Source organism: Rhincodon typus, chromosome 4 (assembly GCF_021869965.1).
Source record: "Rhincodon typus isolate 14 chromosome 4, sRhiTyp1.1, whole genome shotgun sequence".
Lineage (NCBI taxonomy): Eukaryota > Metazoa > Chordata > Chondrichthyes > Orectolobiformes > Rhincodontidae > Rhincodon > Rhincodon typus.
The window spans coordinates 19,290,561-19,310,049 of NC_063335.1; the positions used below are offsets into that span (position 1 = coordinate 19,290,561).

A 19,489-nucleotide genomic window follows, 5' to 3' on the forward strand; every position below is an offset into this window, starting at 1 on the left:
GTGATTTCAGCGTTTGTTGCATGATGTGATGGATATATTTGTGGTTCCATTTGTCCATTGAGCAGTGTCCCACTCATAATAATGTAAATTAAACCAAGCTGATGAAATGTTATTCAAGAAATATTAACAATAATTATTGGAACTAAGTGCAAACCTATATTTACTTGGCTCTAGCTATCGTCGTGTTTGTCCAATACAGAACTTCTATGGTAGAGAGTAGTAAAATGCAAACAATTTGGAATTTTCTTTTTCTTTGGTAATGTAACCTAATAGCAGTGAATTTATTTTTTTCAGTCATCTAGAATTGTTGATAGATCAGGCACAGAATTTTCAGAGTGATATACCAAATGAATTGCCTGACTGGGAATTATTCTTCAGAGAATTATGAGCTTGTCAGGTGTCCTGCATATTACCCGGGTTATTGATTTGATTAATTCTATGCCACAAGACTGTGAGGAGAAAATTAACAAATGCTATTAAATTGATGTTCACATTTACTGAAAAGAGGTAGTAAAAGGGCAAGCTTTGACATTTAGCTAAATGACTGTTTTTAAATAGTTGGGATTCTTAATTGTGTCGTAGAGTCATACAGCACAGAGACAAGCCCTTTGGTCCAACCAGCCCATATCGACCGTGTTCCCAAACTAAACCAGTCCCACTTGCCTGCGCTTGGCCCATATTCCTCCAAATCTTTCCTATTCATGAACTTATCCAAATGTCTGTTAATTGTTGTAACTGTACCTCCATCCACCATTTCCTCTGACGGTTCATGCCACACATGACCATCCTCTGTGTAAAAAAAAATAAAATAAATAAATAAATAAATAAAGTAGCTCCTCATGTCCTTTTTAAATCTTCATTTTTTAATCAGAGTACTAGACATTTTGTATTAGAAAACCAGCCTTTGAGGAATTTTTTGATTACTTAAAAGACCTCCAAATATGGGCTCTGTTTGATGTTTAAATCATGATTTGATTCTACTTAGGTGGATTGTGGCAGTTTGCATTCAATGTGAAATTTTACCCTCCGGATCCTGCCCAGCTCTCAGAGGACATTACCAGGTGAGTGAAAGATTGTTTCTTGTAGTATTTAACAGTGGCGAATAGTGTGGTCAAATTTTTGTTTTTTTTTTGTGTATATACTCTTCCCAAAGACATCTCTATTCACAAGTGTGTATGGTTGTTCAGTGGTTTTGTCATGATCTAACTTGAACATCTGAGGATCGCTGTTGACCAGAGATTTCAATGAACCGAATATGTAAGTGTGATGGCTATGAGGCAGCCTGAGGCTGAATCTCATCTGATGAGTGGTTTCCTTCCTGACTTCTCAAAGGCTTTCTGTGTCAACAATGAGATGCGATATTCTTTATTTGTCTGGATGAGTGTAATTTCGGCATTCGAAGGAAGAAATAATTGACAGTCCATCTCAAACGTATACTTCTTCCACCACTAATGTACAATACTGTTATGTACCATCTGTAGAACAGACTTAAGCAACTTGTGATGGCTTCTTTAACAGCATCCCCAAAATAATTAAGTTACCAGTGCTGTCCATTGCTGCCTGACAGTGTGCTTCCATGTTGTATTCATGCATCACATACAGTCTGCCTCATTTAGATTTTGGAGTTTTTTTTGTACACTTGTTCCTTTTCAAAAGAACTTTTCAATAATAATACAATTTTCCTTTTAAGTAATCAATCCAAGCTTCCAGGCACTTGATTTATGTTTGTGGGGGTGTCTCAGAATGTGTTAATTCTTGCAGGGGTTCTTCCAGGCAGAAATGAGTGAACACGACTGTTTTGTGCAACTTTCAGCCTTCAGAACATGTTGTCATTTCACTGCATTGCAGTTGAATTCCACAGTATTCTCGGCGAGCACAGATTATTCATTCTATTCCATTACCTTCCACTTCTGTAGCCTGGAAGAGTGCTGATGTAAGCAGCTTTGGATGAGCAAAGAATGCTGAAAGAGTATGCGTTATTCTCGAAGTGTTTAATTGGAGGATAACGAAGTGGTAGATGCAGTGTTTAAGCTCAGTCTATATATTAAAAAATTGGCAAAAGTATATGGTCAGGGTTCTCTACCTTTTTTGTATTAACCAGCTGCATACCTTTCAGTGTAGTGGGCAGCGACCTCTAACATCAAAAGGAGAAAACCTGACCTGAATATATCTGTTGAGAACTGGGGCATCACATCTGGTTCAAAATGCAAAGTTAACCAGCTTTTAAATAAATATTCTGAACTTATTTTATAGCTGCATTGGTCCCAAGGATTTGAATGGATAATGTTATTTTCTTGCTTTTATCCATGGTGCTGCCAATTTCTGGAGTTCTACTTTAGAATGCTAATTATTAGGAAAACCAATTGCAGTAAATTTCAAACAAAAAACATATAGCATATCTCACCCCAATATATCAGTGAATTTATCCAGGCATTAACTGAGCCAAACATAAACTTCAGGCTAAATCCAAGTTTGTATGCTGATATCAGCTGAGCTGCCATAATATCATTGTACTTTATCTGTCTTCTCCTGAGCTACAAGATAGGGAAAATCCGGTCTTTATATTCCCAAAAAGACTCCATGTGTGAAGTGAATGCTGTATTGGTCAGGTATGTACAAAATCTACCCCACGCAAATTGTTTTTTTTGTTCATGGAATGTGGCCATTACTGGCTGCCCAGCTTTTATTGCCTGTCCCTGGTTGCCCTGGAGAAGGTGGTGGTGAGATGCTGCCTTGAATCACTGCTGTCAGTTTGGTTTAGGTAGACCCCCACAATGCCACGATGGAGGGCATTCCATGATTTTGACCCAGTGGCACTGAAAGAATGGAGATGTATTTCTGCATCAGGATGGTGTGTGCCGAGAGCATGCACTTGTAGGTGGTGGTCTTGCAATGTATCTGCTGCCCTTGTCCTTCAGGAAGTTGTGGTTGTGGGTTTGAAAGGTCCTGTCTAAGGAGTCTTGGTAAATTTCTGCAGTGCATTTTCGAGATGATGCACGCTGCTGCTAATGAGCATCTGTGGCGGTGGGAATGAATGTTTTGGGATGTGATGCCAATCAAAGTAGGTTGCCTTATCCTGGATGGTGTCAAGCTTCTCGAGTGTTGTTGAAGCTACACTGATCCAAGTAAGTGGGGATATTCCATCACACTCCTGACCTGTGCCTTGGAGGTAGTGAACAGGCTTTGGGGAGACAGGAGGCGTGTTACTCACTAGATTGCTAGCCTGTGACCTGCTGTTGTAACTACAGTATTTATGTGACAAGTCCAGTTCAGTTTCTAGTCAATTGTAACTCCCCGAATGTTGATAGTCAGGCAATCATGTGATGGTAATGTCATTGAATGTCAAGGGGTGATGGTTAGATTCCCTGTTGTCAGAGATCATCATTGCCTGGTTTTTGTGTGGCACAAATGTTACTTTCCATTTGAGCCCAAGCTTGAATATTATCCACGTGTTGCTGCGCTTGGACATAGACTGCTTCGGTATCTGAAAAGTTAAAACTAGTGCTGAATATTGTGCATTCATTAGTTAATAATCCTACTTCTGACCTTTTGAGGGAGAGAACGTCATTGATGAAGCAGCTGAAAGTGGTTGGGGCTAGGCCTGAGGAGCTCCTGCAGAGATATTCTAGAGCTGAGATGACTGACTGTAATAACCACAACCATTTCACTTTGTGCCACCTCTGACTCCGAACCAGTGGGGGATTCCCGTTGATTGCAGCTTTGCTAGAGCTCCTTGATGCCATGCTCAGATTACTACGTTTAACCCATGGACAAATTGGTGCAGGGTAAATAAGGTCAAGGAGTTAAAGGGTATAGCTCAAAGATGGTATGGGTGGAATGGTTTCAGTTGATGGCACCAATACTGGGGTAGAAAGGAGTTGTTGCAGTGGGATGGGTTTCACTTGAACCATGCTGGGACCATTGTCCTATTGAATCGACTAAGTTAGGCTGTAGAGAGGATTTTAAATTCCCTCCCATACTTGCCACCTTGCTGGTTCCGCACTGGATCTTCTGACAGTAATCATAAGCCAACTTTCTCGATTTTTATTTTAATTTTTACATCCTATGGCATCCAAGGTACATTTACTTAAGGTGAGTTACCTTTTTCCTTCAAAAAAAAAAGTCTTGTGTTCATTGGAGCCATGTCTTTCTGAACAACCTCATTAGTTTGTTACTACTTTAGCCTGCATTGGCGTTTCTGAATGTACCTGAGCTAGGTTTTGCCTTTAATAATTTAAATTACCTCCTCTAAGTTGAGTATTTTTACATTTAGTTTTTTGTTCACTTTTCACTATAACTTTTTTAAGCTTCGAGCTACACGGTGCCCATTTGCAAGATGATCTCGTACTAAAACAATTTATCATTTCTCTTCAGTTCCAAAGAACATCATATTGGAATCCATGTTAATTCTGTTTCTTTTTCAATAAAGCTTGTCTGACCAGCTGAGTTTCTTGAGCACATTCTGTTTTTATTATTTTTGATTTTCCTTGCATGTTGAGGTAAAGATGTGTACACATCAGCAATTCCTCTCCTTTTATCTAAGCTTTTCCTACTCTACGCTGGTACAAAGAAAGTCTCCCAATATTACTAAAAGTTTCAGGCAGCAATGATTTTGGCATCAGTTGGCAATACTGTGACACAAGGCAAGTGAGCGAATGGGTCAGTGTGGCACAAGTTATACAACTGTGTAACAATGTTCCATATAAAATTATGCATGCACATTTATTTGACAAATTTAAGATCTGCCATTTATTTCTAGAATATGTTGGTCAAGTTCCATTAATTTTAAGTGGGAACTTAGAGTGACCCATGAATGCATTTGCATTTACCAAATTACAGCTTGAAAAATGTCAGTGAGAGAGTCTATTAATTATATCATTTCTAGACTTGTATAATTTTGTGAATTCACCATATCTTTTTAATATTTTTAAAGAACTACTCTAGATGTGACTCCCTAGCTTTATTGTCAAGTATAAGAAAATGTTTCTTCCAAACATGATTTTTGGAACAAAATAATTGTCAAAAAAAGCCGTGTCAACTAGTCATTTGAAAGCCACTACTTGGAAATAGTTTCCCTAGTTGTCTGGTGTGATGTTTCACTGGTCACCATTAGGGTTCTATTATTCCCACTCACATTTTATTATGCACTGCTTTACTGAGTAATGTGATGTATCTCAGGCACTAGGAAGTGCTCACAGAGTTACAACTGTGATAGTTTTTAAATTACTCCTTCAAGAAAAATGTCAGAATGGGATTTTCCTGATTTTTCTTGTATTCTGTCTATGCCATGTCAGTTCTGAAGTAATTTTAGGCAATGACAGCTACTTAAATCAAATCTCACACATTACTGTTGTTTATTTTTGTCTGGACTCCAGAGATTATTGGTTGCGTTTTGAATATGAGTTTGGTTAAGTGCAGCTTAGGCAGGAATGTGAGTTTTCAAGTACAAGTCTTGATTTTTAAAAACTTGGGTGTAACTTCTTATATCTGTGAATGCTTTCAAGAGTTAAATTTTATGAAAAGTGCCATGGTTTCGATAAGTCTCAAGTTTTGATGTGTTCTTTTTCTTAATGTAGGTATTACCTGTGTCTGCAGCTGCGCGACGATATTGTTTCTGGAAGATTGCCATGTTCTTTTGCCACACATGTACTGCTTGGTTCCTACACTGTTCAGGCAGAACTTGGGGACTATGACCCAGATGAGTATGGCACTGATTACATCAGTGAGTTTCGTTTTGCTCCAAATGAAACTAAGGAACTGGAAGAAAAAGTGATAGAACTGCACAAAAGCCACAAGTACGTGCATTGTTCATACATTCAAGTGTCAAATTTGGTGTTTTAATGTCGAACTGTTGCTTTTTATTTTAATCTGAGTTGTGAGGAAAGCTTGGACAGGCCTATGCTTGTTTTCCCTGGAGTTTAGAAGAGTGAAGGGTGATTTGATTTGAAGTTTATAAAATCATGAATGGCCTTGACACGGTGAATGTTGAAATGACATTTTCTCTTATGGATGAGTCCAGAGCTAGTGGATGCTGATCTAAAATTAGAGGTCAGCCTTTTAGACAGATCAGAACAAATGTATTTCTTTGAAAGTTATGCAATCTTGAAACATTTTATCTTAGAGCGCAATGGAGGTGGTAGTCATTGAATCTATTTCTGCCTTAAAAGTTCATTCTTGTGAGTTAGGGCAATCAAGGGGAGATGGGAGTATCAAATCTAGAACACAAACAGATCATCCATGATCTTATTGAATGGTGGAGCAAGCATGAAGGACTGAATGGCCTACTTCTCTTAATTCAGATATTAATTTATTAACAAATCCACAAATTCAAATATCTGAACATTTCTGGATTTACCTTGAGCAAGTGAACATGTTTATTATAAAAGTTAAATCAGATTATACTGAAAAATCCTAACTGTTCAGGAGCTGAAAATTAAATTGTAGCTTTGAAACTTTAGCTTTCAGCAGCATTTGATCTCTAACCAGCAACAGAAATTTGAATTGGACTTACTTAGAGATCTGTGTAAAAAGAATGATGACACATTATGAAGTTATTTTTGTATACATTATCAGTCAAATGTCAAGTTTTCAACACTTTCCTTTGTTCAGACACAGTTTTGTCCCCTGTGTAAACTGTCACCGTTACCTTTTTTTTCAAAAAATTCATTCCCGAGACACTGGCTTCACCAGCTAGGCCAGGATTTATTGCCATCCCTAATTGTCCAGAAGGTAGTTAAGAGTCAACCATGTCACTGAAAGAACAAACAAAGTTTTGAGCAATCCATCTTTTTAAAGTAACAAGCCATCTTTAGCTTCCCCTTCCTAATTAATATTTTCCCAGTTCCCTGCTCACCTCTTCTGAAATCCTTCCTCTCAGATACTTCTAGGCTTGCTGTTGCCTGGGGTCACAGCTCTGAGACTGCTCTGACCAAATTCATAACTGGCATCGTTTGAGAGTGTGATCATGGAGTACCATCGTCCCCTCTTCGATCTTTTTGCATCATTTAGCATAGTCAACCATACTACCATATCAAATACCCTTTTTCCTCTGTTTTCCATCTTTATTGGAGTGTCCTTAATTCCTTTCATGTTCCCCTAACAAGTTGCAGCCAATACTCCTCCAAAATGCAATGTCTTTCTCAAAAAAACCCATACCTGACCCCTTTCTTTTCCTCACTTACATACCATCTGTCTTTAGGCATGTTATCAGCTTCATGAGTGTGCTAATGGCATTTGATCTATCCTAATTCCATGAACACACCTGTGATGCACAAGATCTTCTCCAAAAATACTTCATACGATGAGTTTGCAGCTTCTTTCACCTAAGTTGGCAATGCTGGAGCCAATATCAGTAATGCCCATTATAATCTGTGTGCCTGCTACATGTCACCATTCAGGTAAACAGGTTTGTACCATCCTACGGCATCCTGAGCTGACCTTCACACTCTGTTCTGCAACACCTGGGATTGTTTCATTCTATCCCCAGGGTATCAGCCAATTCAGTTCATGAAATGTTTAGGCTTTTTTTGCAACTGTAGTAGCGGCAACATTTCTGAAAGAAATTGAAGTAAGGCATAATTAAAACCCTAACAAACCCTTAAAAATATGAGAGAAAAATTACTGGTGAAGAGAAAAAGGCTTAAATATACTAAAAGTTTTTAAATTTCTGAAATTTAATTTGTAAAAATCTGCACTGTTGTGCACGCACATATGCATTTTAAAAAAATCGGAGGTGAGCATGCATAGCCAGAATTTATCATTGGCTGGTGTCAGCAAGCACTTTCAACAATACTTTCAAATTGAATGTCATCTGCAAGCTTTGAAATGACACCATAGTCTGTCATGAACATATATATCAAGAAAAACAATAAACTGATTCCAACATCCGCAGTTCTTGCTATTTCGAGTGACTGAAAACGGTAATCTTAGTACTTGCAACCTGAGGAGCCCCGCTGCATGCCTTTTTATAACTTACTTCTGCATTGCACAAAAATAAGTGTCACTGTTTCTTCTTTGTGTATTTTTCCTTTGAAATTCATTTCACTCTTTTATAATTCTCAATTAAGAGACTTTGCATGCTTCCAGTTTAGACAGAAAAGCACAATATACAGTGCACCAATTGCACCATAACCACATGATAGCTCAGCAGTTACCTGCTGTGCAGTATCATAGTTGAATTAAGCAGAGACTGATTTTTTTGCTGATAATGTGTTGCCAGCTAATCCATGACACATTTGTGTTATAAAACGTGCAACTCACTCCCTCATGCAACAGCAATAGGGTTCCCGTTGTCCTTGCCTACCAGCCCACCAGCGTCCACACCCAGAAGATCATCAGCTGCCATTTCCACCATCTCCAGCGAGATGCCACTACCAGACACCTATTCCCCTCCCCTCCCCGCCCCTCCCTTGTCTGCCTTCCGGAGGGACCGTTCCCTTGGGGATATCCTGGTCCATGCTACTTTGACTACCAACACCCCCTCACAGCCCCAGGGCACCTTACACCTTCGGCAGTTGCAGGGGAACACCTGCCCATTTGCCTCCTCCCTCCTCAGTATCCAAGGGCACAAACATAGCTTCCAGGTGAAGCAGCACTTTACCTGCACTTCATACAATCGAGTCAATTGCATTCGTCGCTCACAACGTGGTTTACTCTACATTGGGGAAATAAAGCATAGACTGGGTGACCGAATCGCAGAACACCAATGTTCTGCTCACAAAAAAGACCCTGAACTTCCAGTTGCCTGCCACTTTAACACACCACTCTGTTCCCTGGCCAACATCTGTCGCAGGCTTGCTGCAGTGTTCCAGTGAAGCTCAGCGCAAGCTGGAAGAACGAGACCTCATACCATTTGAGGACCCTAGAGCCCTCTGGACTTGATATCGAGTTCAATAATTTTAGGGCCTAAACTCTCCCAAGTCCTAGTCCCCTACCCCGCAGACCAGGCCGCCTTATCACATAGCCTGCCATTACACACTACCTATGTTAGTCACTAACAATCCCCATTAACAGCTATTCACCCTCCCAGCCTGATTGTTAACAACACCTTTGGCTGCCCAACTCTTTGGGCTCTATTCCCACATATTGTTTACTTCTTATCCCCTCCCCCCACCCTATCTTCTGCGTATAAACTGACATTTTCCTAGCTACTATCAGTGCTGAGGAGGGATCATCAGACCCAAAATGTTAAGTCTGATTTTTCTTCACAGATGCTGCCAGACCTGATCTTTTTCAGCAACTTCTGTTTTTGTTTCTGATTTATAGCATCCGCAGTTCTTTTGGTTTTTCTGCAACTCGCTTGGTCTTCAGGGTGCAGAGAAGCCTCCCAAATAGGAATAGCTTATTGACAAAATTGATACTACTTTTTAAGAAAAAAAATTGTCCATGAGGCTTTATATTCTTCACAAAATATCTGAGCTGATTACGTCAGAGAAAGTCATATACGGTTCAGTGCATACGAAACTAGCAATGTTTGGGAAGATTTGGCTTGCTTGTTTCGAGGTGGATTTTTGAAAGCTTTTGAAACATTGAAGTTGAGATGCGAGTGGAAAGAAAATCTTGTTTCTGCTTCTACAATTTAGGGGTATGACACCAGCTGAAGCAGAGATGCATTTCTTGGAGAATGCCAAAAAACTGTCCATGTACGGAGTTGATCTGCATCATGCCAAGGTATTTCTTTAACATGTGAATGAAGTGAGTTTTGTCCCAGAACATCTCCTGTAAAAATTAACAAGTTGATTTTGTGTTGGAAAATATTCCCTTTCTTTTGAAGTAATAATGTATCCCCTTCGGTAATGATTATGAACCAAATGACTAAAGCAACTCAGAACTGGTTTCTGGGGATAGAATTTTATGCCAGCTGATATGAAATCTTTTCCAGTTTTCAATTGTAACATAATGGAAAATAGCAGGATTTATCAAGAAAAGAATAACAAAAGCTGAACAGTGCTTATGATCAGTCAGATAATGCATCAGGTGTACTGATATAAGAATTAATAGATCAACAAATGTTTATTTTGTTCTCCAGCTGAAGTAACAAATCACGTATACTCATTCGCTGTAATTAACCTTCCATTTCTATCTGACGATTTATCACAAAAACAATACTGGATACATTTAGGTTAAGTATTGAACATTAGATATTTCCTATTCATATTCCTCTACTGTGCAAAACTGAACACTTGTCTGAAAATTGCACAAAGCATACAATCTATATGTAAATACGTTGTGTATAGATCATCTGACACATCACTTTCTAATCCTACTCACATAACCATTTAAAGTAAGCCTAGAAGTTGAAATGTTTTTACATGTACAATCAAAAGATAAATGCAGCTTACTGGGAGAGTATTTTTAGTGTCAAAGAATTTTCTCTTACCAGTTGGATGTATTCAAATCTCTTTGAAAGAAATCCTCATTGCTTTTCCTTAACTTGAAATGTGCATTTTCCTCAACAACAAAAAAACTCCTTCCATTTATCTAAATCTAGAGATTTTAGGGACAAGTTGGCACTGGACAAGATATTAAGCCTTGAGTTTATGTCAAAGCACCCCTGGAGCTCAGACATTAACTGTGTACAGGTTTACCAGCACTAACAAACCACTTGGTGCTTTTCATAGTCATACAGTATCGAAACAGACCCTTTGGTCCAACCTGTCCATGCTGACCGTAATCCCAAACTAAACTACTCCCACCTGCCTGTGCTTGGCCCATATCTTTCCAAACATTATTTTTAATTATGTACTTATCCAAATGTCTTTTAAACGAGATCACAGCACAGAACAGACCAGGAATTAATTCCGAGATCTTGCTGGTATTTACGGTTCTGTTCTACACGGTCAACTGGAATGTGCAAAAATATTTAAAGATGTCGTATGTACATCTCTGTTACCATGCAGAAACACCTGGCCTTTCTTTGGTACATGAGGTATTTTGGAAAATCTCAGCAGCTCTCTTAATGGCTTAATTTGAGATGGGAGATCACGTGATACGGCAATGTTTCTACTCCAGTCGAACTCTGGCAAAATTCACTAAAATTCTACATCTGGAATTTCTACAGGATTTCCCTTTGTTCTTGGAGAACCTGCTGGTCTACTCAAGCATTGACTGACAGGTTTACTTTGTTTCAGAGTTTGGTCAGAAGTTTGGTGAAAGAAGTAGGTTTTAAGAAGTGGCCAAAAGAATAGATATGAAGGTTTAGATGTAGAATTCTAGGTCTCGGGGCCTAAACAGAAGGAGGGTCGGGGAAAAAAAAAAAAAAAAATCACTGTCCAAATTATTTACAACAAAAACAAAGTTGCTGGAAAAGCTCAGCAGGTCTGGCAGCATCTGTGAAGGGGAAAAAACAGAGTTAACATTTCGGGTAATTATCTACGTGGCCTCATCTTAAGAAAAAGTAGCACCTAAAATCTAACTACCTCAGATTTGTAAAATTATTTACCATCTTCTAGTTGAAATTTTCTCCCCATAACAGAATTACTGCCGGAGGCCATTTAAAAAATTCTTGAATTATTTGAACACCAGCAAAAGGTATTTATTTAGCTCCTTTTAGTGTGGCACAGAACCCTTGGCAAACAAAATTTGGCACCAAGCCACATTAAAAAGCTATTAAAGCAGTTGATGAAAAGCTTGATCAAAGAGATATGTTACAAGGAACATCTTAAAGGAGGCAAGAGAAGTAGCAAGGGTGAGTGATTTAGATAAGGAATTCAAGAACTTAGGTCTTTGGTAACTGAAAGTATGGTTGCAAGTGATGAAGCGATTAAAATCAAGAATGTTTGGGAGACCAGAGTTAAATAAGCGCTGATACCTTTCAGGGTTGTCTGGCTGGAGAAGGTCACATAGGAAGCAGAAAGACCATGAAGAGAGCAGAAAGCAAGGATGAGAATTTTAAAACTGAACAATGAGTAACTGAGAGAAAATATATGTCAACAAGAGTGGCGATTGAATGGGATTGATACCAGTTGGATATGGGGAGCAGTAACTTGGATGATCTCAGGAATACAGAGGTTATTATATGGGAGGCTGGCCAGGAGTTCTTGGTATATTTAATTACAGAGATATCAAAGGCATGGATAAGGCATTTCAGGAGTCCATGGGTAAAGTTGGACCATGTTATTGGAGCTGGAAATGGTGGTGTGGGCATGTGATCAAGAGTACATCCAGGGGTCAGATATAACACTGAGGTTGTGAGTCTAGTTCGGCTTCAAACTGTCGCTGGGAGAAGAGTGTAATCACTGACTGAGGAATGGATTTTGATTGGGGCGAAGATGGTTTTATTTATTTTGCCCATCTAGGTTTTTGCCTTGGATGTATAGTGATCATAGTTTCGTTTTAGATTAAGTGCCACTCATTTGTCACAGTAATTGTAAAATAACACAAAGTTTCATGATATTCTCCTGATCAACTGCCAACAGATCAGATTTGGCAGACAGACACACAAATTGGTTTTCTGCTGAAGTGGCGTGTGTGTGTGTGTGTGTGTGTGTGTGTGTGTGTGTGTGTGTGAATCTAGTGCCCATGATTGTTGAGCTAGGGCTACTCCTGTTATTGCTCCAGTTGCACAAATACAATGGAGCTGAAGCTGTATCCCTGCTGACCCTGTTCCAAAGTTTGAGCCATTAATAGTCTCAAGGTCTGCACGTAGCGCGTATAAGGGCATAACAGCGACGTGAGCCTCAGATGACACTCGGTATATCTGGATGGCCTCTGCCATTGCCAACAACTGGAATTCACCCTGTTTCCCTTACCACTGGAAAAAATCATCGCAGAATTGGGTTCCACCTTCCAATGTTGAGATGCTCGATTTAAGGCTAAACTTTCAGGCTCTTTGGTTGTGCGTTAAATATACTTAGCTGTGCCAGAATATTGAATGAAATTGTCTCCCATTGGGTGAAAAGCATTCTGTCAGAGTATTTTTCTTTTTGTTTTAAAGGATTCTGAAGGAGTTGATATCATGCTTGGTGTGTGTGCCAGCGGCTTGCTAATCTACAGAGACAGGCTAAGAATAAACAGATTTGCCTGGCCCAAGGTTCTCAAGATCTCGTATAAAAGGAATAACTTCTACATCAAAATCCGACCCAGTGAAGTAAGTTCAAATGTGAGGTTTGCATCTCCTTTGTTCACTAATTAAATGTAGTACTTTGTAAAATTACAGTGATGCAGATACCGTGCTGTTGTAACATGCAAATTCTACATGGTTAAGAACTGACAGTTCTGAAACCTCAGAGCTCAGAAGTGTTAGACAAGGCTCCATATTGTATCTATTCAAGTGACTCTGACTTTTTAATTTTTATTCTTGTCTAATAAGAAGGTAGTATTCCTCTCAATAAGAATTAAACCTAATTGTCCGCAGTTGATCAACTTAGATCAATGTTGATTTAATCTAACTAAAGTACACAAAATATTGGATCAAACAGCCATTTAATCCTGTTGATTATTTGGCCCTTCCATGCATAGGAACTTAGAGAAACTTCCTGTTGCTGCGTTAATAATCAACAACATATTAAATAGCTGAGAGCACCCATTTTAACCCTTCCATGCCTTACTTTACACCTATCTTACATCTTTACTTCTCTTTCACCTCCAATTAGCAACCCTCTCTCTTTTCCCCCAGGACTCTAGACTATCTGTTCCCTTTGCCTCTCTCTGTCAAAAATATAAACAAAACAATTTTCAACCCTTTTTGATTCTGAAAAAGAGTCATACCAGACTTGAAACATTAACTGTGTTTGTTCTCTTCCCACAGATACTGAGGCCTGAATTTCTCCAGCATATTCAGCATTTTGTTTCTTTTCAGATTTTCAGCATCTCCCATATTTTATTTTTATCAAAATAACCTGCTTATAGTTCCTTTACGGGGGATCAGTTCTAACAATGGTTTTATTTTTGTCTCCAACAGTCATTTACTGGTATGATGGCTGATGTTTTAAGATAAAACCAAGAACTGTAGATGCTGGAGATCTGAAAGAAAGAAAAACACAAATCTCTGGAGAAACTTAGCAGATCTAGCAGCATCTGTGGAAAGAAAACAGCGTTAACATCATGTGATCCTCCTTCAGATGTTTTAAGATGCTGAGTGTTAAAGATGGTCAGCAGTGTAATGTTACTTGAAGCAATAAAGTCTTGGGTGCAGTCTAGATATGAATCATTTAATGTAAAATATGTGGAAAATTTATTAATCATAGAATCCCTATAGTGCAGAAAAAAGGCCATTCAGCCCACTGAGTCTACACCAACCCTCTAAAGAGCACCGCACCCAGGCCTATCCCCCTAGTACCACATTTCCCATGGCCAATCCACCTAGCCTGCACACCTTTGGACCGTGAGATGAAACCAGAGCACCCAGTAGTAACTCGCGCAGACAAGGCAGGGGAATGTACAAACTCCACACAGACGGTTGCCCAAGGCTGGAATCGAACCTGGATCCCTGGTGCTGTGAGGCAGCAGTGCTAACCCCCATTGCCCAGGGAAGGAAGATAAAATTAAATTTTTGTGTGGTATATCTGTTTAAAGTGATTTTTTTAAAAAATGCTATGAAATGTATGTGAACCTGAAACATTGAGCCCATGATGCACTGTTTCTTTGGATCTACATTATTAGCAAATACACAAATATCAGACTGAAAAGAAATACCTTGAAAGCTTGTTTCCAATGGCAGCTCGCCCAACAATGGGTAAAAGACACAACAGTGTTGTGCAGACAAAGTACATTTAGAACAAATCACTATAGGTACAGTTTGTAACTTTTTTTTGCATTCCCCAGTTCAATGTCACAGTCATTCTGGAATGATGCCTAATCTTTTGTTTAAATTTTGAGTGGCTGAGTGCTGGCCTTGCAGTTTGCTGCATTTTAAAACCAGCTGCCATTGCACTTTGTAATAATAGAGCTAATGGTAGATCGCTTTTATGCTCTAGTGAGTAGCATTGTTAAGTTTTGCAATCTAATTTGGTATTTTGATTAACCCAAGTAAACCAGATTTGCAGAGTCTACTGTATACTGACTTGAAGCAAGCAAGCCTTCACCTTAGCAGAAAATAAAAATGTGCTATTAAATTAACTGAATATGTCTCAAGTACAAATCTGGTTCCATTTAAATGTTATTATCGTATGTTGGATCATATTGCTTAAGAATTCTCACTTGCACATTTGGACTTCATTAGTGGATGTTCATAAGCCCAAGTACCTAGGAAATGCTGATGCAAACCTGAATTGCTTAAAGCACTTTTGTTCATCCTTTTCGAAAATGGCTTTGAGTTTATCCTCTGTGTCCTGGTGTGTACAATTCAGGAAAGTAACTTCAATTTCCCTCCAAAACAAGGATAATGTAAAAAAAGAATACCCTGAGGGGAGCATTGCTATCATCTGTAGGCTGTCCTTGTGCATTAGATTAGAGTTTTGGTGGGAGCCAGAAAAGTGCCTGTAACAGCGCCCTCACAAATGAGGACAAGCTCAGCTCTGGAGGACACCAACTCTCATGGTTGTCCCTCAGATTGTCGGGCTTTTTGCCTTTAACTGTTCATACTCTTCCACAGCCTTTAGATGCCACACAGGAATATGTTTGAAGTGGAATAGACTGGCAGTTACACTATAATTTGCCAACTGTAGAAATATGGATGATTTTAAATTCTGATTAAGTTGCACTGAGCCACATGTGAGTAAATAACTTGTATGATTGGTTCTGGGGAGATACTAGGCATGGACTTGTATCCTCATTTGGCTGCAATGTTTTGTACAGTTTTCTCACAAAAGCGTGACACTGTGCTTTTTCCTTCCTAGCATGAGCAATTTGAGAGCACCATTGGATTTAAACTTCCCAACCACAAAGCAGCAAAAAGGTTGTGGAAAGTATGCATTGAACATCACACATTCTTTCGGTAAGCCCGACCTTGAACCTTTTTAATATGGAATTGACCCGATAACTGGACTTAAGGGGTTAAGTTATGAGAAGAGATGATACAAATTAGGCCTTTTTTCTCTCGAATTTGGAAGGTTAAAGATAGAGGTCAAGATATTAACGGGACAAGACGGGGTAGGTAAAGATGAACTATTTCCGCAACTTGAGGATTCTAGAACTAGGGGTTATCATCTAAGTTAAGGGGCAGTCTGTTCTTTTTTTAAGTGAGCGTGCGTGTTACTGAACTAAAACAAAAATGGACACAGCATATTTAGTGAACTTTCCTAATTTACAAACTGCACTAAAACAGAATGTGCTATGGGAACATTTTAAACAGGGGATACCTATATGATAAAAATATATTTAAAACAATTGAATGATGAGAAGAAAGACACCTCGTTTGCATTTAGAGAATCCCAAAAAAATTCCTCTTATTCCAAACCATATTCAAGGTGGTCTTCCCTTAGAGCTTATCAATATGGTCCCTGTCAGGTGGGAAGTGGAATTTTAAAAAGTGAAGTCCTGCTTAAGCAAGATCTCCAGGTCTTCCCAGCTGCTGTATCTCCTTCCTTTCTCCCCACAATAATTAAGACCAGTGCCTTTATTAAATGATTAATGAACTGTATGAATACCTAGACTAGGTTACAGCTGCTTTCTTTTATTCATTTCTAGTCATCATGTCACAGCAAATGCAAAGATTACCATTCAATCCAATAGCGTATGACCAATTGTACAAAATTTGCCAAGCAGCATTGCATCATCAATGAGGACAAGGGTTTTGACTTTAAACAGGGAATTGAAATCATGGTGAACCATCTTTCGATAGTGTGCGTGACAAAAAAAAATTCACGTTCAATACAGAATTTCTTCATTTATACAGCTGTTTTTCAGGTAAACCAATGATTTCTATCTTTATAGGCTGGTATCTCCTGAACCGCCTCCTAAAAAGTTCCTCACATTGGGTTCAAAGTTCCGCTACAGTGGACGGACACAAGCCCAGACTCGGAGAGCCAGCTCCCTCATAGACCGCCCAGCACCATACTTTGAGCGTTCTTCCAGCAAACGTTACACCATGTCACGTAGCTTAGATGGAGGTAAGGAAATCCAAGGACTATAGCCCGCAGCAATGTGGAGTTTGTTCATTCGTTCTTTGGAGACATTGTTTGCCTGAATTCTAATTCGTTCAGTGTGAAACCTCTATTTGAACAGTGGAAAGAGATCTTGATGTTCTTCTTGACTCTAATTTTGTTCCATTTGTACGTCAAGCTTGGATTTAATGAAGAACATAGATTCTGAAATTGCACTAAGCAGTATTAATTTAGGAATACTTACCGTTTTCTAAAGTAAATTGTTGAGCCATTTATTTTAAATGGGTCTGCATCTCAACTAAAATAATGTAATTAGAGAAGATAGTATAAAGTCTTTCTAATTACAAGTTATTGTTTGGAAACATGTACAACAATAACTTCTGCTTAGAAAATTGTAAATAATTAAGACATCCCAAAGCAATTTAAAAAGGAATAATAAAGAATTGCTTTTGTCCCGTTTGAGAGATGATGGAACCGTAGCTTGATAATACAGAAATACAATACAGCACAGGAACAGGCCCTTCAGCCCACCAAGCCTGTGCTGATTCCTTTTTCCTTATTTAGACGTGCTTCTTATTGCCCATACAGTTTCTATCCCTCTGTTCGCCTCTCGTTCATGTGTCTATCAAGATAAGTCTTAAACTTGGCTCATGTACCTACTTCCACCACCTCCACTGGCAGTGCATTATAGGGACCCACCACCCTCTGTGTGAAATATTTGCCCCTCACTTCTCCCCTAAAATTTCCCCCTCTCACCTTGAACCTGTGCCCTCTTGTAATTGACCTTTCTACCCTGGGGGAAAAAACCCTCTGACTATCCACCCTATCAATGCATCTCATAATTTTGTAGACTTCTATGGGGTCGGCCTTCAGCCTCCATCTTTCCAGTGAAAACAATCCAAGTTTAACCAAAACTCTCCCCACCAGGCAACCTCCTGGTAAATCTCTGTATCGTCCCTAAAGTATCCACATCCTTCTGGTAGTGTGGTGACCAAAACTGCGTGCAATATTCCAAATGTGGCCTAACTAAAGTTTTCTAATCTGTAATATAACTTATCAACTTTTATATTTGCTACCACAGCTGATGAAGCCAAGTGTGCTGTGTCACTTCTTGACTACCTTATCCAGCTGCTTAATGAGTTCGGCTGGGTGGTTCGTGGCTGTGATTTTACACCCCTTGTTCTAACTGGTACTGGTCACCTAATGGGACAACATCCTTCCATTTAATGAGGCTGGAACCAATCACTTATCTATCCTTAGGCATCCTCTTACCAAACTGTTTTGGATGGTTGATTGCAAGGCCCCACATTGACCTTGAAGTAGTCTTGTTCCAAGGTACCATTATGTTTCACTTAAATGTTAGAGCAGGCTGTCCCATTTTGTTTAATCCTTGTTGACTATTTTGTATCTTTCAAATGTGGGCCGCCCTTGCATCACCCATTTCCTCTGGCTCCGCATATAACCTCCCTCCTTTAGCCTTGAGTGGGCCTACTCTTTCCCGAGCTACCCTTTTCCTCATAACATATGTATAAAATGCCTTGGGATTCTCCTTAATCCGCTGGCCAAGGACATTTCATAGCCCTGTTTCAGCTCCTTCCTGTTTTCTCTGTATTCTTCAAGGACTTGGTCTGTTTTTAGTTACCTAAAGTTTGGGGTATGCTTCCTTTTTGTTTTTGACTAAGCTGACAATTTCCCCTGTCATCCAAGGTTTGCGAAACCAACCATTCCTGTACTTCATTTTCACAGGAACGTGCCCTCCACTCTAATCAACTGGTCTTTAAAGGTCTCCCACATGTTATGATGTGGATTTAGCCTCACAGCAGCTCCCAATCCATGTTTTCTAATTCTTGCCTAATTCGGTTATAGTTGGCCTTCACCCACGACGTCCATTCTTGTTCGTAACCATATGCAACAGCAAACTTATGGAATTATGATCACTTCCCAAATTGCTCCCCCACTGAAACTTTGATCACCTGGTCAGGCTCATTTCTCAGTACCACGTCCAGTATGGCCTCCTCCCTCACATGACTATCCACACACTGTTGCAAGAAAATCCTCCTGACACATGTAACAAATTGCTGCCCATCCAGCTCTCCTGCACCAAGGGAGTCCCATTCAATATGGGGGAAGTTATAATCACCCACCACAACAACCTGCTATTTTGACATCTTTCCGGAATTGACTACATACCTCTTCCTCTGTCTCCCACTGGCACCTGGGAGGTCTGTAGATTGCACCCTTCCTATTCCTGAGCTCTCCCCATAATGCCTTGCTGCAGTATTTCCCCTTCTTGCACCCCCCCCCCCATATAGCTGTGATATGCTTCCTTATCAGTAATGTAACTCCCCCATCTCTTTTGCTTCCTTCTCTGTCTCGTCCAAAACATCAATATCCTGGAATGTTAAGCTGCCAATCCTGCCCCTCTTTCAACCATGTGTCTGTGATAGCAACAACATCATAATTACTGCATTAATCCAGTCTCTAAGTTCATCTGTCTTGCCTGTTAT

General features: G+C 39.5%; 1 protein-coding gene across 1 annotated transcript in view; it reads left to right on the forward strand.

Moving 5' to 3' along the window:
* Positions 1–19,489, forward strand: part of LOC109927897 (band 4.1-like protein 3) — a 162,317-nt gene that overhangs the window by 87,176 nt on the left and 55,652 nt on the right. Inside the window, exons 6-11 of the mRNA XM_048595801.1 lie at positions 986–1,061; positions 5,577–5,795; positions 9,582–9,669; positions 12,935–13,087; positions 15,777–15,874; positions 16,813–16,988. Coding sequence (XP_048451758.1) covers positions 986–1,061; positions 5,577–5,795; positions 9,582–9,669; positions 12,935–13,087; positions 15,777–15,874; positions 16,813–16,988 — 810 coding nt within the window. The remainder of the gene's footprint in view (positions 1–985; positions 1,062–5,576; positions 5,796–9,581; positions 9,670–12,934; positions 13,088–15,776; positions 15,875–16,812; positions 16,989–19,489) is intronic.